A 23,141-nucleotide genomic window follows, 5' to 3' on the forward strand; every position below is an offset into this window, starting at 1 on the left:
GTGTGTGTGTGTGTGTGTGTGTGTGTGTGAGTGTGTGTGTGTGTGTGTGTGTGTGTGTGTGTGTGTGTGTGTGTGTGTGTGTTTGTGTGAGTGTGTGTGTGTGTTTGTGTGTTAGTGTTGGTGTGTGTGTGTGTGAGTGTGTGTGTGTGAGTATGTGTGTGAGACTGCATGCTGTCTTTAGTTCTCAACTGCAATGTTTTTTTAGGCATTGCGTGCCTGGTCTGCGTCAGCCATGACTAGACCGATCAAGGTTGTTCAGTGACATTACTCAGCGCTGTCAGCATTACGCATAATGCACTTCCCGATTATTTGATTCAAAATGGCTGCGTTGTGAAGGCAGGTTGACTACCCTGTGCTCCTGTTAGCAATCACATCTGAATCTGACTGCTTGTAGAAATTTTCATTTATTGTCAACAGACCACTGCAGCTTACAGCATACTTCATTCTTGTTTGGGTCCAATGTCGCGAATCTGCTTGCAGAGACCGAGGTAAGATCACGTTTATGACAGTGAGACCGGCACGGTTGACCTAGTGGTATTAAGGCGTCCGCGGCCCCGTGATCGGGAGGTCGTGGGTTCGAACCCCGGCCGGGTCATACCTAAGACTTTAAAATTGGCAATCTAGTGGCTGCTCCGCCTGGCGTCTGGCATTATGGGGTTAGTGCTAGGACTGGTTGGTCCGGTGTCAGAATAATGTGACTGGGTGACACATGAAGCCTGTGCTGCGACTTCTGTCTTTTCAATCAATCAATCAATATGAGGCTTATATCGCGCGTATTCCGTGGGTACAGTTCTAAGCGCAGGGATTTATTTTAATTTTTTTATGCGATTTATAATGCGCACATATTCAAGGCGCAGGGATTTATTTATGCCGTGTGAGATGGAATTTGTTTACACAATACATCACGCATTCACATCGGCCAGCAGATCGCAGCCATTTCGGCGCATATCCTACTTTTCACGGCCTATTATTCCAAGTCACACGGGTATTTTGGTGGACATTTTTATCTATGCCTATACAATTTTGCCAGGAAAGACCCTTTTGGCAATCGTGGGATCTTTAACGTGCACACCCCAATGTAGTGTACACTTCTGTCCTGTGTGTGGCGCACGTTATATGTCACGTTATATGGCGTACGTTATCTCTCATCTTCTCTCTGTTTGGGCGTTCCACAGGGATCAGTTCTAGGCCCAGTTTTATTTGTACTATACACCACTCCTCTCTCTGCCGTCATCAAGCAACACGCAGTCAATCACTACCTCTTTGCAGACGACACACAACTCCAACAAGCATGCAAGCCTACAGAAATCCAAGCCCTGACGCAAACTCTCCAAAACTGCACTTCAGATATTAAATCATGGATGACAAACCGTCGCGATATAACCTTGAACGGTTGAAAACGACGTTAAACACCAAATAAAGAAAGAAAGAAAGAATGGATGCTCAAGTTAAATGATGACAAGACTGAAGTCCTTCTTTTCTCTGGATCTTCCTCTTCGACCACTTCCTTTCCAGCCTCCATCACAGTAGGTTCTAGTGACATTTCTTTCTCTGATAGTGCTAGGAATCTCGGGTTCATCATGGACTCCCACCTCTCAATGAAACAACACATACAAAAAGTCTGTCAGACATGTTACTTTGAGATCAGAAGAATAGGTTCCATAAGAAAATTTCTCACTGTTGATGCCACTAAAACTCTCGTAACATCCTGCATTATGTCTAGATTAGATTACTGCAGCTCCCTTCTCATTGGCTGCCTTGACTCCACTCTCCAACCCTTGCAAAAAGTACAACACTCTGCTGCACGTCTCATTTTCAGAGCACAGCATCGGCAACCCTGCACTCCTCTCATGAGAGAACTTCACTGGCTTCCTGTGTCTGAACGTATCAGGTATAAAGCTGCCTGCTTCTGCTATGTACAATATCATCTCTGAATCGGCACCTGCCTATCTTTCGGAACTGGTCTCCCTCGATCTACATTCCCTCTCGCACCCTTCGTTCTTCTGATAATGCCCGACTTCTCCGTCAAGGTCGCTTTAAACGCAAGGCTCACGGCTTCCGCACGATTTCGTATTATGGCCCTCAGTTATGGAATTCACTCCCCTTTCAACTACGTCACTCTCCATCCATTTCATCTTTTAAGTCCAATTTGAAAACTCACTTGTTCCAACAACATTACAGATAGTTCCTTAGCATAGAGTCTGGGGATGTGAGATGTGCAGTTTAAATCTGACAGTGATTGTATGAATTTTGTATACATGTATTGTTGTCATGCGCTTTGAACTTCTGATATGCCCGTTATTATTATAAAGCAGCACCGCCCTGATATGGCCCCTCGTGGTCGGCTGGGCGTTAAGCAAACAAACAAACAAACTTTGTGCCCATTACATTTAGACTAGGATAAATTCTCGAAAAGAGGCCTAAATAAAAAGAGGTAGGCATTTGTGGGTAATTAATGGCAACAGGTTGATTCTTATGGATTTGGGTGTGCTGAATTCATTTCTGCCTGTTGCCAAAGTCAAAAATGCCTATATTCGTTACTATTCAACGGTTTCCAAGATGGCCGCCATGATATCAAGAGACTACTAATTCTCAAACAAATGCTTATATCTTTGGTGTTTTTAGAGATACAGTGTTAATTTTTGGCTAGTTGGTAGATGACCGATAGGCAATGGTTGCCTTGTCAGGGTATTTGACCTTGACCTTAAGTCAAGGTCACATGAGACTTGAAAATATTGACTTGTACTGTTTTGTCATGTGTGCATTTTAAGTTGTCTTTTGGCAGTAAACTACTGCGAACTAATCACTAAAAATAAGTGATATTACCCAGTAGGTATTCAGCATTAAAATGAATATACATTGATCATCATTCTGACAAGGTCAAGGTCATTTTGACCCCATATTTCAGATGTGTTTAAACTTGGACGCCATCAAGATTTGCAGTGGCTCATCTGTTGTACACACTGGACATCTGATTCAACAATTACATTTCAGCAGGGGTTCAGATCAATGGTGCACAATCAACTAGGTCAAAGGTCAAGGTCAAGGTCAAAGGTCACTATTTGGACCATTTATTCTCAAAAACGGGGCCTAAAATAGAGATAGGCCATTTGTGAGTAATTATGGTGTGCTCTTCCCATTTCTGCTGTATGACAAAGTGTATATTTGCTAGTTTGTCCTGTATCATTAAATATTCAAAATGGCCGCCACAAGCCTGAAAACTCACCCACACACAAAAACTGACAATTCTTTAAACATAACCACTCTATTTATTATCAACTTTTGTTTCAACATACGTTTGTATCAATAACGTTGCATAATCAGTACAAATTTCAACAACATTTAAGATGTTATGGTATTTCTGTGGCAATTATAACACAATATACACAAATCTCAAATGGGCTAAAGCTGAATATCAGAATCTGCTGGTAAGTGAGGCTCGGTGGTCTCCATACGTCCCTCAACTTCCTCAAAGCCATCACATGGAGCGCTCTGGTCTTCTGGATCTGTGGGTCGAGAGCAATGTCCTTGGCCCGAAAACAGCTGAACAGGTGCTGGCAGGCAAGTCCTATGTCAGAGGGATGCGAACTCATAAGTTGACCTGGCAAGCCTTGTGGAGAATACTCCAACCACAGTTGCTGCAGTACGTCCACGGCAGTGATGATGAGCTCGCACAAGAGATTGAAGACGAGATGGTTCGTGATGACACAGCAGCACTTGTACATCTTCTTGCCAACAAACGCTTCACAGACCTTGTGGACTCGTTTGCTGCTTCGCGGGCCAATCCAAACTTCCAGTTCTGGTGGGAGTACCTGAAGATGGTAGAAATTCTCCTCCAGTTCACACGCGCCAGTAGAGATGGCGACTGGAATCTGCATCTTCAAGCTTTCACGGCAATGCTCCCCTACTTCATGAGATATGATCATACCAACTATGCTCGATGGGGCACAGTCTACGTCAGTGAAATGAATCAGCTCCCCGAAGAAGTGAAGAAGGAATTTGAAGCTGGGCACTTTGTTGTGAAGAGGAGCCAGAGCAAGTTCAACCAGGTGGACCCAGATCAAAGTCAAGAATGGCTGAACGGGATTGGAAAGTCATGTGGAGGGATTGTGGGCATCACAAAGACACCGTCTGCTCTGAACCGTTGGGCCCTCTCGTTCAATCTCCGATCTCACATTGCAGGAGAAACAAGAGCAGTCTTTGGAGCAGAGGTTGACGAGAAGAGCATTCACAACGAATGCAACAAGGCCAGAAAAAGACAAGACAAAACTGATGAAGAAAAGTTGTTTGACAACCTTAAACGCTTCAAGGTTTTTTCTCTGGATGTGCCTGAAGATCTGCAGAACATTGCATCGAAGGATCTTACAACCAAGAACATCGAAGACAACCTGTTGACAGCACGTGAAAAAGGACAAGAACAGGTGAAAACATTTGTTCGGGAGAGACTTGTGCCCTGTGAAGAGAGGAAAGTGAAATTCTGCGATGCTCTGCCGAAGAACACGCCTCTGACATTTGCCAGTCTGTACGAGGTGAAGCAGAAGGATGCAAAGAGTGGGAAACAAAAGACGGTCAAAGCTGACAGAAAGATTCTTCAGCGGTTGATCACGGCCTATGAAGCAGGGCGCAGTGTTGATCTTTCTGTGATCATGAAGCATGAGCTGATGCCAGTACCCCCTTCACTTGCTGAAACTGATGGCAGTTTAAGGTCAGGATCAAAAGCAAGCTTGCTTAAAATCCTCACAAGTGGTGTAAACTGTCCTCCAGGCATTGAAGCACATGAGCTTGGAGACAAGGCAACACTTGTCGTTGATGGGCAAGCACATGTTTGTGCACTTGGAAAGCCACAAGGTGCAGCTACATTTGGTGATCTTGCTGACACATTCGTCAAGTCTCTCCTTGCCCAAGGACATGCCTTTAAACGCACCGACATCGTCTTTGATCGGTATGATCAGCTGTCAATCAAAGGTGGAACAAGAAAGAAGCGGAGCAAAGGAGCTCAGCCCATCAGGAAACTGATAGAGTCTAAGGACTCACACCCCTGCCAGCCAAATGGGACAACTTCATGTCTCACCCTGAGAACAAAGCTGATCTGGCCAAATTTCTGTCTCGGCAACTCATCCTGCAGGCACCAGATGACAAAACTGTTGTGGTTTCCGGTGGTTTCAGTGATCCAACTCAAGTTGAGTCATCCAAGCCAGACGTGGACACGACTCCGCTAGAGGCCAGTCACGAAGAGGGTGATACACGTGTTGTTCTGCATTGTGTGAACAGCGATGCAACCAGCCTGGTTGTTTCTTCACAAGACACAGATGTAGCTGTATTGATTCTTGCACATTTTGACAAAATGAAGTGCAAGAAAGTGTGGATGAAAACTGGCACAGCAAAGCGTAGACAGTACATCCCAGTTCACAATATTGCCAAGAGACCTGACATGGAGAAGGCAAAGCTCCAGAACTTGATAGGATTCCACGCCATCACTGGCTCGGATTCCACATCTTTCCTGTCTGGCCAAGGCAAGGTATCTGGGTGGAAAGTGTTTCAGCAACATCACCAGCTGCTGGCAAATTTGGGGAAGGGCAGCTGACAGACGACACGTCAAAAGAAGCAGAGCAGTTCGTTTGCAAGCTGTACATCTCAAACTGTGAGACTGCAGATGGTGCCAGAACCATCATGTTCCGGAAAGCCACCGCCCCAGAAAATCTGCCCCCATCCAGTGATGCTCTGAGCTTCCACATCAAGAGAGCTCATTATCAGGCCTCAGTCTGGCAACAAGCTCATGAGAAGAAGCCGAACCTGCCGCCGATTGAAAGCATGGGCTGGCAACTGAAGGATGGCGTCTTCCTCCCCGTCCTGAAAACCCTTCCGTCTGTTCCAGACGCGTGCCTAGACATCATCTTCTGCACCTGCCAGAAGCAGTGCAGCAGTGGAAGGTGCAGATGCAGAAAGACGAAGCTAACATGCACAGCAGCGTGCAAATGCCGGGAAATGCACGAGGAGTGTCTTAACGAGTGGTGAACTGACCGTGACCCTTTGGACGTGTGTGATGTTCATTGACCTTACCATATGAAATGTGAACATTTGACATTGTTTGCTGAATGCCTGTACATAGCTGATATGTTTACCTGTTGCTGAGCTTGTTCTCAACATGTTTCGGAAGTTTTTTTCTCGTGACAGAGTATTATGGAACATTAACGTTTGTCATGCTTCAGATTTGTGTATATTGTGTTATAATTGCCACAGAAATACCATAACATCTTAAATGTTGTTGAAATTTGTACTGATTATGCAACGTTATTGATACAAACGTATGTTGAAACAAAAGTTGATAATAAATAGAGTGGTTATGTTTAAAGAATTGTCAGTTTTTGTGTGTGGGTGAGTTTTCAGGCTTGTGGCGGCCATTTTGAATATTTAATGATGCAAGACAAACTAGCAAATATACACTTTGTCATACAGCAGAAATGGGAAGAGCACACCATAATTACTCACAAATGGCCTATCTCTATTTTAGGCCCCGTTTTTGAGAATAAATGGTCCAAATAGTGACCTTTGACCTTGACCTTTGACCTAGTTGATTGTGCACCATTGATCTGAACCCCTGCTGAAATGTAATTGTTGAATCAGATGTCCAGTGTGTACAACAGATGAGCCACTGCAAATCTTGATGGCGTCCAAGTTTAAACACATCTGAAATATGGGGTCAAAATGACCTTGACCTTGTCAGAATGATGATCAATGTATATTCATTTTAATGCTGAATACCTACTGGGTAATATCACTTATTTTTAGTGATTAGTTCGCAGTAGTTTACTGCCAAAAGACAACTTAAAATGCACACATGACAAAACAGTACAAGTCAATATTATCAAGTCTCATGTGACCTTGACTTAAGGTCAAGGTCAAATACTCTGACAAGGCAACCATTGATTATCGGTCATCTACCAACTAGCCAAAAATTAACACTGTATCTCTAAAAACACCAAAGATATAAGCATTTGTTTGAGAATTAGTAGTCTCTTGATATCATGGCGGCCATCTTGGAAACCGTTGAATAGTAACGAATATAGGCATTTTTGACTTTGGCAACAGGCAGAAATGGATTCAGCACACCCAAATCTATAAGAAACAACCTGTTGCCATTAATTACCCACAAATGCCCGAGGGTGTTAGATTTTCTGAAATCTGTCCTAGTCTAATTTAAGAATTGCTCATACGTTGCTACCCAACCCTTTTGATTCAGGCGAAGCAGTATTCGCTGTGAGGTTGATAGCCGTAGTCTGGACAACTCGACAAAACGTGGAATACCTACGTCCGGCAAAGGCAACAATACGTTATCATGGCGACCACAACCCAAAAAGTCGGTTCAGCCACGGACGTCAACGGATTTAAGATAAGTGAGTTGATGTTCTGGTATTTTTATAACGATTATGTTGTTGTCTTGCCCAATACAAAAAAAGCTAAACTTAAGTTTCTCAAGCTTAAACTACTTTTCTTTGCCAAAGGATACATTTTGTTCTAAAATGACTTTTTTTAATCTGCGCTGATTGTGTTTTGTTTTCTATTCTGCGCGGATTTTGTGTTCTATTGAAGTAAACAAATATCATTAATTCTAATGTGCTTGTGGTTATGAGAAGCCTTTTGCATACTATGCGAGTCCACTCTCTCTTTATTATGCTGGAAGTGGTAAACAATTAATTGTAGGGCAATGTTGACATCACAACCCTGTATACAACAGTGTTCTGCATTTTGTTTTCATTTTCTTGTGTGCCATATAGCATCTCTTTTGTTTACGATTTCAAACCCAACCTAGGATGTTCTTTTGGAAAATAAAGTAGCAGTAATTCTTACGTCTTTCTAATTTAAGCAAACATACGGTGACGCGAAACCGCAAAAACGCAAACGAGAAATGAACACTCCCTGAGACGAGTATCCTAAGACAGAACAGTACAGTCGAAGGGAGATAATTGTAATTCGAGTAGCAGAAATGACAGGTTTTCACTATTAAGTCCTGGGATACCAGAATTCTGAATTTCGTCGCGGTTAGCCTACAATCTTGACGGAAGACAGGTAAGAAGATTTCTTCTTGATAGAAATGTCAGCAAACGAACACATGCACGTTCGTGTTTTTGAGGAAAATGACGACCCTCCCTGTGTTGTTTATGTGCAGGCACAAAAAAGGGTCTGAAACAATTCTTGAGAGCAATTCACCCAGGCTTTCTTGCTTATGTCGACCCTCGTCACAGCAGGCTTCTGGACATTATGATACAAAATGAACTGCTGACTGATAGTGACCAAGAATCTCTGTCTGGAAATGGGTTGTATGTCCGCAAAGTCCAGGTAGACAAGCATTTTACATCAGTATACAGTAGTAGTAATTTTGCAATTTTGTTTTCATGTGATCAACTGTTTCAGTGATTGGTTGAGTGACTGATTAATAAAACGATTGATGATATTATTGTTTCATACAATGTCTCATCATTTCCTTGTCTACATGTACTTGCATTTATATGTATTTGTTTGCTGACTTGTTTGTTTGGTTGGTCGGTTAATTGCCCCAGCCTGTTTTGTTACTACCCTTGCCACATATATACTTTGTGAAGTGGCTCAGGATCAAGAAAGTCTTGAATCAAATCAAGCTCTTCAGATATAAATGGTATTGTTGTTTGTGCACGTCGTGTATTTTGGGGATCTATCCTGAACTAAAGTTTATTTGCAAACTGTCAAAACAGTCATATATAATGAAGCATCATCGGATTTCCAGGAAACTTACTTTTGTAAACGTTGATTCTTATTCAGATTTTGAATTAAAGTTTTAGAATAATTTTTGATTTTGAACTAATAATGTATTTTTCACTTTGTTTCAGGCGCGAAAGTTATGGTTTTCTTTGCACAAAATGCGTGTACGGGATTTCACATGTACTGTTCTTCCCGAACTCTGCTCCAACTTTCCCCACATCTTGCCGGAAGAGTGGATGGACAGCAATGAAGACGGACCAGACGAGGAATGTTTTCGTCATGACATCACGGACAAAATTCGACCAGCCACAATGGCAGATTTGCTGTTCGACTGTCATTGTCTCAGTCTCGAGGACTACAAGTAGGTATATAATCATCTTGGATAGAATGCAAAGTTGTCATTTTTTAATACAGTTTAAACAGCTAATCAACTTGTGTCGTTGCAGGAATCATGTCGTGCAGTTAAAATTTTAAGCTCCTGAAATGTAAGCTGTAAGGAATGAATACATTATTGTGAATAAAATCATTGCTATCACTTTTGCGCGGATTGGTTAGCAAATACTGTCGTCACACACATAATTTCGAGTGTTGTGTGTGTCGTCTCGCCACGCGGATGTTGAGTAGTCATTGACTCATCTTTCTTCTTTTAAATTTTTTTTTTATTAATGATTTTGAAATGTTTGCCGTCTATCCCTTTCCGATTTCTACTTGACAAATGTTATCCTTTCATCTCGGAGACATTTCCTTTTAACATTCGGGCTTTGCTACCCTTTTATCGAGGTCCACTGATAATTTTAGTGTTTTGGTACACAGAGAGAGAGGGGGAGAGAGAGACCGAGAGAGAGAGAGAGAGAGAGAGAGAGGGAGGGAGGGAGGGAGGGAGGGAGGGAGAAGGGTGGGAGGGAAAAAGAGAGGGAGGGAGGGACTGTCACGTTTCAATATATCACTCATTATCACATAAGGTGATTATGAAACGGTTAGTTACTTCTAACCAACTAACCACACCACGATCCACTCTCGCAGTCATACAATTAAATAGAATCAACAAAAGTATAAGTTTCAGACGCCTGTTTATGTAATAACACGCCACCTCCCTCGAGACTTCACTCCAAAATATGTGACCCTCCACCACGAAATGAGTCGCATGTCACCTCGCGCGGTTCTGCGCTAGGCTTGATATAAGTCCGGAGAGTGTATGGTAACAGCGTGAGGGTCACCTTAGTCACAGGCTTATAACTCAAACAGTTTTCGCTCTTTTCTAAAACGGTTTTCACCACTGGATAGAGCATAAAAAACTCTTTAGGAAAATGTAAAAATATGAAAATCATGCAAAGGTGACATGCGACTCATTTCGTGGTGGAGGGTCACATATGTTCTTTTACGTTCAAACGTAAAATACCAAGAGGTCACTGACAAAAATGCCTGTTAAAGTATAGAAAATTATAGTAACACGCTGATCCCGTGTATAGCTAGGAAAATATAGCTGATCTGCCTAAAAGTGCTAATTTATGCAGGTGTCACACACCCCACGCTGTCACCACTCGAGTATAATCATGAATATCACAGATGACTAGGTGGTAATAAGGGTGCATAAGACATGGTGCAACTTAGCTTTATGCCACTGATTGGGCGGCCCGTAATTACTCAACTCAACTCAACTCAAATTTATTAATCCATATGGAAATTATATTGTAACAATACTCATTTCCAATCAAAAGAATAAGAATGCATAATAAAAAATAAAAACATCATTAGAAAATAAGTGAGTATGATTATTATGAGTATGATCACAGTCTCACTAACTCAAACAGTCATCCGTCAAGTCAAGTCTGCCAACACACAACTCACTCACACAACAACAACAGCAACAGCAATACAATTTAACAAAAACCATAATTCCAATAACAAAAAGACGTCGAAGAGTCCACCTCCACATCCACGCACACACAAGGTATACAAAGCACCACATGTCGACTAGAACACCGCACATTTGAACTACGGTAATACAGTTACTAAAAATACATACATTACAGATAACCCAGCAACAGAGTACAGTAATAATTATGACAGAGAAACATGATAGAGGCCTCTAACATGTGATTGGTTGAAAGCATGGATAGCTCTGGGAACAAAAGAATTGCGGAAACACGACGTTCTAGCAACCATAGCCCTCAGTCTACCACTCCTGTCAATGCGTCGAGAGTCAAATTCAGGTTTCAGTGGGTGTGTCTCGTCAGCCAAAATTGAGGTCAGTCGGTCAGTCAGTCGTCTCTGGCAAACTGATTCAATGGTCTCTTGTTTCCTGCCTACAACAGATGCGGCCTTCTTGACTAGCTTTTCTAGCCTGTCACTATCCTGTTTACTAAGGTTACCCCCCCCCCCCCCCCAGCACACACATGCATATGTCAACACGCTACCAACAGTGGACAGATAGAACATCTGCAGGATGTCATTACGAACAGAGAACGATCTAAGCTTCCTTAGACAGTACATGCGCGTGTGCGCTTTCTTCAAGATTTGTGTTGGCATGCCAAGACAGCTTGTTGTCGATCACTACACCTAGGTAGCGATAGCTTTCAACCTGTTCGACTTCAACACCAGCTATCCCTGAATTTCTCTATGAGATAATAAAGTATTCTTATTCTTATTCTTATTCTATCACGATAGGCTTGTGTGCTACCTTTTTTCTTCTAGTGTCAAAAATCATTTCTTTAGTTCATAGTCTCCACAACTGCTCCGTCGAATGAAGTGCTGGTTGGCGTGGCGACGAAGCAGGGAACAGTGGAGACATCAGGCGCCACACCCAGTCGCTGGTTAGCTGGTTAGCTGGTTACATCACACCGCGGACGATCTTGTTGTAGCGTCCCGCCAAGGACTACTAAAGGTCCTTGCGTCCCGCAGATAACAGCGTCCCGCAGATAGGCAGCAGAAAACAGCCAGCAACGGAAGATAGTAGAAATGAAGAAAGGCTGCAACAAAAAGCATTGTGTACTAAACATGCCAAGCTACCCAACAACCTCCACCTTTAAACATGTCATCTTTACATATCTCATCGAGCACGTGGGCCTGCACAAACGAACTTTTACAACAACAAATCAGCTATTTCCTTCCTTCTCTCCATATCTGCAAAAACCATATACAGATTAATATTTTAGCGTCACAAAGAGCAAATTATGCGCTAACCTGGAAAGAACAACAGAGAGTATTTCATTCCACAAACACAGACTCGTCAACAGCGTTAAATAATGATTTATTACCTCAACAGCCCAATGTAAGTAGTTCTCAAGGAAATACGCTTCCTTATGAATGGCTTCCGCTCGTCAACGGAAATATCGCCATCCTCCCTCTTGCACTGAAATCCTTATGCGGTGAAAATCCTCCCCCGCTCAGTGAAGAATACCTGACGACTCGTCCTCAGCAAAAATGTAACAGCGAAAAGGTGGTATCTCGTTGAAGTTCCATTAGAGCCCTCCTGTGCTAGCAGAACGGCACGTAGATAAATATAGGTTACACACTCCGAGTTCTGAATATCGTGCATATTTTCCCTAGGGTCGATTTTCAGGTATTACCGAGCCTCTGGCGAGGTAATACCTGTAAATCGACCCGAGGGAAAATATGCACGATATTCAGGACGAGGTGTGTAAGCTTTTTATCCCATTACTCCGACGTTTTCATTTAAAAACCTAACTTTTTGACACAAACTTTGCGAGTGCCTGTTTACTGCTCATCAAACCTTCTGCCACCGAAAATCGTGTCATGATATTCATGTGCGAAACGAGTCCCCTTTTGTCTTTTTGTTTCCAGGATTTGAATGCATTTGATACTGTGCAGTTACCGGCTGGTTTCAGTCGGATACCCGAGCTGTCATTCGTCAAAACTGCGAAAGACCGCATTTTGATCATCTTCGCTTCACAGCTAGCGACGGGAGAGAATGATACCCGAAGGGAAGTAACTCATTTTGGACCTGAGTTCAGCGGGATTCGAAAGATCGCGTGTGTGATTTTACAAGCGATGAAGATGATTGCTGAGTTTGTGCTTATTCGAGCCTTTGTGCTTCAGTGTTCAAATTTGTATTACCTACTTCTTCAATCGTCACTTACTGATTTAGGTGAGCCTAACTTTGATGTCTGTCGTTGTCTTAGGCGAGGTATCTGTCTTGGGGAAAACGGCGCACCACTGTCGAGTTGTTTTTATGCAGCAACGCATGTATCCTAGTGGTCTCTGTATGTCCAAGATCCGACCTTCTTCGCCACCTTTTATTCTAACAGTATCACCAACTTTGAAAATGGCAATTTCCATGCCGGTCAACTTGAGCCGAAGATACTACATGTATAGCAAACGACAGATCCTGCAGCAGAGGGTGCGTATCGCTAGCGCTAGTGAGACGCACCGGCCTCAGACGATAGATCTGTAGCAGACGACTGATGAGACAGCCTTGTTCTGTTGAACCATATTTAGCAATCAATGCTCTAAAAGCGATAACAAATGAACAAAACTATAAGCATACTGTTTTAGTGTAAGTTTTATTTTGTCGCTCAAGATTTTGAATCAGGATGCTCTTGGGATTGATCTAAGCGGTTGCCCATGATTGAAGCGTACCTCGTTACGACAACTTTACTAGAGTTGTGCGCCTTGAATCACTGTGTGTCTCTGTCGCTCTCTCTCGTGCTCTCTGTCTCTCTCTCTCAGTCTCACCGCGTCGGACAACTCATAATCTTCACTCAGCTCTATTCACCCAAACAGATTATGTACATTCTTTGTTGTTTTCTTTATTTCTTCAATGATAATGTTTGTAGATCGTTAGACAAACGTCAGTTCGACTTTTATACCGCAGAATATCTCAATCGTTTTGCTGAAAAAAAAGTAGTCCCGAGTTAACGATAAATATGCAGATGACCTCTATAAATTATTCAGTTGTACTCTGAGACCAAAGACAAAGACCAATGACAGGTGAGATCGAGACTCGGTTGTGATGGATAATTCATATGGTTGTGATGGATAATCCAAAATAATCCCCTCCTCAGCTAACCAGAGACAAAGAGGCAGGTCATGGGATAAAAGTGAAATATCTAACGTGATGAAGACCATCAAACTCTAAGGACGAAGACACCGACCCTTCTCTCTTGCCGCTGATTGTCAAGTGTGTCGTTTCATGTCTTTACCAGACAACCTTGAAACCCTCACGTGACTCCACGCGTACTGTAAACAGTTCAGTTAAAGTTGATTTCGCCAAGCAAGCAAAATCACGCACGTGGAACCCCTGTATCACGAAATTCCCGTGCTCGGCTATGCATGGTTAGCAAAAACCTCCAGCCGTTGACAGAAAACAGGCGCTTTCTGTCGCAATTTGACAAAGGCACCCGAAAAGTGACTCTTTCTCGAACCATGTCACTAAATCGTGACAGGAACAGAGTTTTTCTTGTGATGCCTTAGCTATAGAGACATCATTTTTCTTCTCTAATTATTTTGAAGGGACGTCTCTGAGACCAACATCAATCAGGAGATGATATGGGAAGCGCTGTTCGAAGCAGTACGACGCAAAACCACGGGAGACACAGAACAGGCACTGCGTGGACTTTTGACCAAACGCAAAGTGGATGTGCCCGACAACTTCCTGGACCTCTTGTCAAGCGGTATTCCATGCACATGTCGCCGTTCTGAACAGCGCCTGTTGCCATCCATTACAACAGCTACTTCAGAAGAAAAGGTAAAGAATAAAACAATGTTATCGTTAAAAGGAAAATCAGATTATATAATTATTATTGTTTGTTTGTTCAAAAGTTTTAGGCTGGCAGTCCTCCGAACAAGTTGTTTAAAATGCAATTATGTACTTCGAAAATTGTTTTCACGGTTTTAACTTCTCTAAATCAACTGACACCATATTTGCATCGTTAGACAACTCAGCAAAACTGAATATAATTCCAAAGATTTTCTTTTAACATTATAGCAAGTTTCGCATTCTACACTGACACAATATATTGGCCTACACCCCTTTCAATGGGGGGAGGGGGGGTACACAAGAATCACAGGAAAAATAGAATACATAAAATACAAACGTATGCAAAATACAAGCATACCTCCACCAACAATCATGCAAATCAGTGGTGTCTATCATATATATACAACCGAACAATAGAAAAAGTTCTACAGAGACAAGTAAATATCATTATTGCTTAACATTGACAATCTTTACTGAAATGCAAAACAAAATTGCTTTGCTAAATCTACAATTGTTTCTGAACCTAACCTGGTTACTGGTGTGTTTTCGTTTTATTTAATTGTTTCTGTGTCTTGTTTTTGGAACATGATAACGCTTGTTTTCTGTTGACTTTTAAAAACAGTATCTGTGGATATTTATCTGTGAAATAGTCTATAGAAAAGTAGTGCTCAAGAAAGGCCTCAAGGCTTGATGACGTCGGTAAGACGTAACAAATATCGTTTCACGCCCTTTCTTGTCTGACGTGTTAACCATCACCATTACTTTGTTGTTCTTATCCATATTCCTCACAAGTTGTTGTTCACATGTTTTGCCTGTGCACACAGCAACATAGCTTTCACAACAAATGACGTTATGCAAAACATTAGATAATTATAAGATCAATGCGTAAAAAATATCTGTTTTGAATAAGTTTGGCGATAAGCAAGAGTGACCCTGGGTTTTTATTTATCTCAACTTGAAGAACAGCTCATTTTCTACCCGCACAAATTGATTTGGTTTAGCTGTTGTGCCTAGCAGTGTTGTTTTGCCATTTTAAAGAAGACTGGTGTCAGCCTCGTCAGAAGCCGTAAAAGGCTTGATTTCGCGTCATTTTGTGTGGGCTATGTGGCTAAAAAAACCCGTAGTTTGGTAATGGCTAGTTGTATTGCTTTTAAATTTGACATGAATATTGTTAATACAATTGCAAAAAAGTGTGTAAAATATCATGGAGTTTTGATGAGTTTTTTGGACAAACTGGAACTTTTCAGAAAAGTTTGATTAAACTCTTTTCAGTATAGCTGCAAACATTCAGCATTTTGCACATTTCAACACAAAATGAATATTACAATTGAGGATCAATTTCGGTACAAAGGCAACTACGCGCTTGGGTGGTATGGAAATGTGAACGCGAAACAACAATTACGAAAAACAGGTCTTCCAACATCAAAACCCAGTCTTGTGCAGCACACTGAACTGGCACGCTTTTTATCGCTGTGAGTGACGTGCCAGTTCGGTCTGCTGCGCTGGACTTGGTTTTGATGGAAGACCTGTTTTTCGTAATTGGTGGGGTTTTTTCAAAATCTAAGACAGGTTTTTTTTCATCACGTTCTAAATGCAACACAGCATACATATATCAGTATCATCCCTGATTATCAACATCAAAACGAGATGAATTATAATATGCAAATAACAATTCAAGATATAAAGAATATATATATTGACCTCAAAAAGTTTTGTTCTGTTTTGTAAAGGTAATGGAGATAGAGAGAGAGAGAGAGAGAGAGAGAGAGAGAGAGAGAGAGAGAGAGAGAGAGACAGACAGAGAAAGACAGAGACAGACTGACAGGCATACTGATGCAGGTTTCATTTTATTGGCGATGGCCTAAAAGGGAGAACTACAGATAGATAGACAGGCTGCAACAGCAATGACGGATTTAATGTTAGTATATTTTTTACGCTCATGTCATTCTTTTATTCCAACAGATCACAAAATGGTTCATGATGTCTCACAGCAAGGGAGGATCAACAGTACATGGCGATTTGTGCACCACGGTTGATGGCCTCAGTATTGCTGAACGTGACACGGACTCTCTCTTTGGAAGCGGGGATGGCAGCTTCTTCAGTCAAACGCCAACAAGAGCAAAGGCACCATTTCCTGGTAAATGTTTGATGGATTTCTTGTACGGAGAAAACTACAGACTGTTTGGCAAGGTTATATAAAAACTCCAAAATTCTGATTTCAATGAAAACACTCTTCAGTGAGAATCCTACACTAGCCAATGAAAAGAGCAAAAAACTAAAGAAATAACTAAATGAAATGTATCAGTGAATTGACATTTTTTTTCTGTTTCAGAGGATTGTTTTAGGATAGTCCTTATTGGTAAAACCGGAGCGGGAAAGAGCACAACTGGAAACACTATTCTTGGAGAGAATGTCTTCGACACCAGACGCCCCTTCGTTTTGGTAAACCGTATCTGTAAGAAAATGACCACGAAACAGAATGGCACGAAGATAGAGGTACGTGCCTGTCATCTTTTCTGACGTTTGTGCTTTACACAGAATTAAAAATACAGATATGTGCCGATTTTCTCATTCGCAAATCTTAAAGAGCAAAACCCAATGGCATTGTGGTGTTGTTTGGAAGAACGTACAAAGTATAAACGAATAAAACATGTAAATTAAAGAGAAAACGTAAAGAAAGTACTTGGAACTTATGTCACTGACACTTCCTATTTTGCATTCATGGGCTGAGACTCCCTTCGAAAACTCGTGGGGGGTTTTGCCATACGCCGATTCCGGGGATGCGTGCTTGGTATTTCCGTGTTTCTATAACCCACCGAACTCCGACGTGGATTACAGGATCTTTTTCGTGCGCAATTGGTCTTGTGCTGGTATGTACACACGAAAAGGGTTAAGGCACTATATCTAGTCTGCACATACATGACACATTACTGACACATATGAATATGAGGGACGTTTTCAAATGTCTTTAATCTCAGTCGTTTCAGCGGTGATTTAATTATATAATTTCATCTTGACAGGCAAGAATGTACACATTAATGGTAGGGGGAGGGCCCCTAATATGGACCACATTTTGTTCTATGCTGATAACTAGCTTGTTTTCTTACGAAGAAGTATCATTTTGTGCATCATTTTATGCTTGGTAGGTTTTCTTCTCTCATTAGTAAACCGATAGGCTCTATTTAGAGCGACTTGAATTTGATAGACATTCAGCAAAAATTAAATACAGAAAAAGTAACAACTGGTTCATGAAGAGGTCATCAGAAATCATTGTGAGCATGCTTCAAAATAATATGATACAACTCAATGTGCGAGTCAGGCTAATTCAAATACGCGTCAGATTTATTTGTTTACTAGGGCCGATGAGAACATTATTTGAAGCACAATAAGATACTACAAAAAAACTTATACAAATCAGAGAGAAAACAAATGAAATTGTAATTCAATCAAGTTGGTGTGTTAATCAAACAGATCCTGTGATTGGTCAGAATGCCCCAACTCATTAAAAATTACCGGTCATTAATTACACATTAACATGCTTCCATTTGAAACTTCGAGGTCTTCATCGGGGATTGACGCCCGACAAAAGCTAATTGAAGCCCGACGGAGCGAAGCGACGGAGGGCTTCAATTAGACTTTGGGAGGGCGTCAATCCACGATGAAGACCGAGAAGTTTCAAATGGAAGCGTGTTAATGTTATTGTAATTCAATCTGACGACGATCTCTTTCCTGCTTTCATGCGATGGTAAACAGACAGAATTGGTTCTGTTCTGTTCACACACTACTTTCAGTCCACCTACCTGCAAGGGTCAAGTCCCAAGAAATGTGTCTCTGTATTCCTATCGTATCACTCTCCTCCTGTTTTGTTTTCTTTCACATACATTTTCCCTTCTTTTTTTACGGGTTTCTGGACAGCAAACTCAAAACAACTTCTTTTCATCACAAAAGCGATCTTTGGAATTGACTGACGTAGTCCGAAAGAATTCATGCATCAACCTACGTCACGTATCGACGTCATCACTTCGCATACCTTATGGTCTCGGTATTTCGCTGGTACTTCATATTTCCTACAAGTTTGTAAAATGACCCTCAAAGCTAACCGAGACTAGTCAGGCGGTATCAATGCGCCTCGCCAGCAGGTTGTCAATGGATTTTTTAGCGAGTGGCTATCGACAATTAGTCACCTGTAATTTTTAATGAGTTGGGGCATTCTGACCAATCACAGGATCTCAGTGTTTCATTAAAACGCAAACTTGATTGAATTACAATTGTTGATAACCACACGCTAAAAATCCATTAGCTACCTGCTGGCGAGGCGCATTGATACATCCTCAACTAGTATTTGAGGGTCATTTTACAAAGTAATATGAAGGCCAGCGAAATACCGAGACCATAAAGTATGCGAAGTGATGACGTCGAATACGTGACGTAAGTTGATGCATGAATTCTTCCGGACTACGTCAGTCAATTCCAAAGATCGCTTTTGTGATGAAAAGAATTTGGTTGAGTTTGCTGTCTAGAAACCAGTTAAAAAAGAAGGGAAAATATATGTGAAAGAAATAAAACAAGGAGTAGAGTGATAACATTGGAATACAGAAATATGTTTCTTGGGACTTGACCCTTGCAGGTAGGTGGACTGAAACTGAGTAGTGTGTGAACAGAACAGAACCAATTCTGTCTGCTTACCATCGCATGAAAGCGAGAAAGAGATCGTCGTCAGATTGAATTACAATAACATTAACATGCTTCCATTTGAAACTTCTCGGTCTTCATCGTGGATTGTGACGCCCTCCCAGAGTCTAATTGAAGCCCTCCGTCGCTTCGCTCCGTCGGGCTTCAATTACTGTTGGTCGGGCGTCAATCCACGATGACGACCTCGAAGTTTCAAATGGAAGCATGTTAATACCCGCTATTACAAGCTAGTCGTGTGACAGAGAGTTTTCTTGCACACGAGACTGTAGATGTTTCACGACGGCTTTAGCCGTCCGGAGTGAAACAGCAGCGGTCGAGTGTGCAAGAACACTCTCTGTCACACGACTAGCTCGTAATGGCGATTATGTCTCACAGCTTCAACAGAGGAGAGAACAAACACGTTTTGCGTACTCACGCTTGATAAACCTAAACACAGGAGCAGCCATTGTGGAGAGATCTACTTTTTGACGAAAGTGAACGAACAACTATGAATGACGTCTCGGTATATGTGAATGACGTCACAGTCATCGTCACAGTCTGTATCTTTTGAAGCATTCCATTCTTCATGACGTCTTTCTGTGTCTGCATCCGCGAAATGTTTGTTCTTTCCGGGGTCTTTGTCATCTATGTTTAGAACTCTGTCCTTCTAGTTTCAGACTAACAGACCTCCTGAGCGAGCCACTTTCCAAGGGAAGCTAAACTCGCGTATGGAAACTACTGTAGTCTGGGATGCCGTTTTCAGTATTCTCAGCGTTGAAGAATTTGTAAAGAGAAGACACGACAACAGCAGGAGAAATAAAAGTCGTGTGTGCATTTTGGGGTTTTTGGAGGGACGATTTCGAGTTTGAATCCGTTCTTGCACATGCTCCAAAGCGTGTAACATACAATCTTGCACACGTTTGCTTTAGTAGTGGCAAAGAAGGAAAGCGTGTGACATTGTGTAATTATCAACTTTTACCAAAAGAATACTGTTTGGCATATAGGCTATTTGTTTTCAAAGTTTGAAAGCTAGTCATAGGTTATATTCAGCAAGCTTCGTAATGCATGACTGAAACCAGTCTATATATCTTTCCTTTCCTTCTATTTGTTGAAGTTGGTCCATATTAGGGGACAAACACAAACTTTGAGATTGTGCTATCATTTTTTGTTTGTGCGAGAAAGATGGGACCAAGACTACTAAAAATGTAACTGTTACAGTCTTATCTGTCATACATAGACAACTTTGTGTGTTTCCATGCACTGTGTCTTTGGACAGGAACTAGTCCGTTTTAAGAGTCAAATTTTAGAGTGAACACTGCCCGTAGTGTAAACAAGTTAAAAAGTTTTGTGTTTTTTGCGTCCGCAACTTTTTTTTTTTAACCTCAGTTGCATGCAGGTTGCTACTACCCTTCTTATTTTCCTTTTTCTTTCCTTTTTTGTTCTCTCCAGGCATCCTTCTTCATAGGTTTTTTGTTCTTTTCTCAATCAAATTCTTACATTTTTAAATCAACAACCTAATTAATAGGTTGAAAAAAACAAAAAACTTAAATTTACTTCTTTTGCCTACACCTTTTCACCTCTATCATGGACAAATACCAATAATGAACAATTTAAAAAAAAATTTTTTTACAGTAACCATTATTATCGCTCTATATGTGTCGAAAATCTAACCCTGAATTAAACATGCACACATTTCTACTGGTTTCCCGTATCTGAATTTTCCCACACACATTTTTGCCACAACGATAAGTAAATTAATATAATTTACTAAATTGTTTGACATACCAGGTGTTTCTATGTATCCTAACAGTGCTGTTTGAACATCAATGTTTATGTTAACATTATACTGCTGAAATACCTTATTGGTAATTCTTTCCCAAATTGGATGTATAGCAGAAGTAAAAGAAATGTTCCACAAAATCAATCTTATCTGGACAGAATGAGCATTTGTTATTCATTCTAATTCCCATTTTACAAAGCAAAATATTAGTCGGATATATGTTATGCAGTATCTTCCAATCCAATTCTCTCAGTCTTGATTCTTTAGATACATTCCTCACGATGCGTCCGCAACTTATTTTGACATGTTCAAGTTACCCAGAGAGAGTCAATGTTGCAAATAATATTGTTTTGAGCGTTCTAGTATCGTTCGTTTGTCAGATCGAAGGGTGGTTCATATTACGCTACTATAGCCACAACTATTGCTATGATTAGTAGTGAGATGAGTTATTGTTTTTAAATTGTAATTCAATGAGTGTATTTCCCTTGTAACTTACAGATTATTGACACCCCAGGGCTGTTCGACACTAACCATACGAAGATCGTGCAGGCTGTTGTCAACATGCATCCCGGTCCTCACGCCTTCTTGTATGTCGTCAGAATAGGCCGCTACACGTATGAAGAGTATGGCGTCTACAAGTGCCTGAAAGCTCTGTTCGACGACAGTTTCACCAAGTACATGATCGTCCTGTTCACTGGTGGGGACATTCTGAAACACAGGAAGGAGTCCATTGAGGACGTGTGGATTCGGAACTCGCCCAAAACGCTGCAGGAGGTCCTCAAAGAGTGCAGTAACCGCTACATCGTCTTCAACAACAAGGCGCGCGACACGCACGCCCAGGTGGAGCAACTCCTGTCCATGGTGAGACACATGGTGGCTCAGAACGGTGGTCAGGCCTACTCGTGTCAGATCGCGTACGGTAAGGGCATGGAGGAGGAGGTGGCTTGGAGACTGCAGGAGGTGGAAAAGAAAGATCTCGAGCGACAGAAGTACGTCCAGCAGCTGGAGAAGCAGACTCACGAATCCGAGAAGGCCGCCCAGAGAACCAAGGAGCAGTTCCAAAAGAACGAAGCCGAGAGACAGCGCCGTATGGAAGCGGAGAAACAGAAGCGACAGCAACTGGAAGATCAGCTGCAGGACCACAAAAGGGAGCAAGAGGAGAAATTCCAGAGGCACCAAGAAGAACTGCAGCGTCTGCACAGGGAGAGAGAAGAGCAGGAACGTATGATGAAGGAAAAGGAACAGGAAATGACGGAGAGGGAGAGACAGCGAGCTGAAGAGGTGGCGGAAAAGATGAGACAGCGCGAGCAGGAGATGCAGGACGCGATGAAGCAGCAGGAGGAACGTCTGGCGAAACAACGAGAGCAAGACGAAGAGAGAAGAGGAGAGATGGAGAAACAGAGGCAGGAGTTTGCACAGCAGATAGAGGAGCAACGCCGCCAAGACAGAGAGGAGCTGCAGAAGAGGGAAGAGGAGAGAGAAAGATTGTGGCAGGAGAAGAGAGACGAAGAAAAGGCAGCGGCCAAGAAACGAGAAGAGGACCACGAAAGGGAGATGGGGAAGCTGAAAGAGAACATCGTCAACAAGGAGGAGTCCAACTTCATCGAGCAGGCCGTCAGTACCATCGCTGGGATTGCCAGGGTAGCCCTCAAGGTGTTTTTCAAGATTTGAAAAGGCGCAACACGAAACAGCAGGAGCGAAACTTGCCATGAAAGGTTGAAAAAAATGACATTAGGACAGATAATTGTCACAGAAGAAGAATGAAACCAAAAAAGCGAAAAAAAGAAAGGTAATATATAGTATTGGAACGATTACTGATAAACATTGCAATACCCTATCTTTCTTGGGTTTTTGATTCTTGATTTTGGAACAATAACAGTGAATCTGTTTCGGATATTATACAGAAGAGGCAATATAGTTCCCTTTGATAAACTAATTGTTTGATTGATTTTTGCTCGATCAGATGCTCCAAAGAAAATGCCAACAATATCAGAATTGACTTGTCCGAATTAAATGTTTGTCGTGTGTACTGGCACGGTTTCATTTAACAAAAATATTAATTCTTGTGTAGGTACTAAAGCGAGTTGATATTGTTGTTAGTCCATGTCGATGTTTATCATGTCGATGCAATTGCTTATCACATGACACTCTACAAAGATGCTTGTACAGTAATGATTTATTTTGACGTTGCTGACTAACCTCTGGTTTGTTTTTAAAGGGGTATATTTGCCCCAG

General features: G+C 41.7%; 1 protein-coding gene across 1 annotated transcript in view; it reads left to right on the top strand.

Moving 5' to 3' along the window:
• The first annotated feature begins 319 nt into the window (after positions 1–319).
• The window catches only part of LOC138978008 (uncharacterized), a 22,960-nt gene continuing 138 nt past the window's right edge, over positions 320–23,141 (top strand). The window contains exons 1-8 of the mRNA XM_070350625.1: positions 320–488; positions 7,241–7,394; positions 8,168–8,337; positions 8,865–9,097; positions 14,209–14,443; positions 16,418–16,592; positions 16,788–16,951; positions 21,405–23,141. The exon at positions 21,405–23,141 is cut by the window's right edge and continues 138 nt beyond it. Of these exons, the coding sequence (XP_070206726.1) occupies positions 7,337–7,394; positions 8,168–8,337; positions 8,865–9,097; positions 14,209–14,443; positions 16,418–16,592; positions 16,788–16,951; positions 21,405–22,577 (2,208 nt within the window). The 5' untranslated portion in view covers positions 320–488; positions 7,241–7,336 and the 3' untranslated portion in view covers positions 22,578–23,141. The remainder of the gene's footprint in view (positions 489–7,240; positions 7,395–8,167; positions 8,338–8,864; positions 9,098–14,208; positions 14,444–16,417; positions 16,593–16,787; positions 16,952–21,404) is intronic.

Source organism: Littorina saxatilis, linkage group LG10, assembly GCF_037325665.1.
Source record: "Littorina saxatilis isolate snail1 linkage group LG10, US_GU_Lsax_2.0, whole genome shotgun sequence".
NCBI lineage: Eukaryota > Metazoa > Mollusca > Gastropoda > Littorinimorpha > Littorinidae > Littorina > Littorina saxatilis.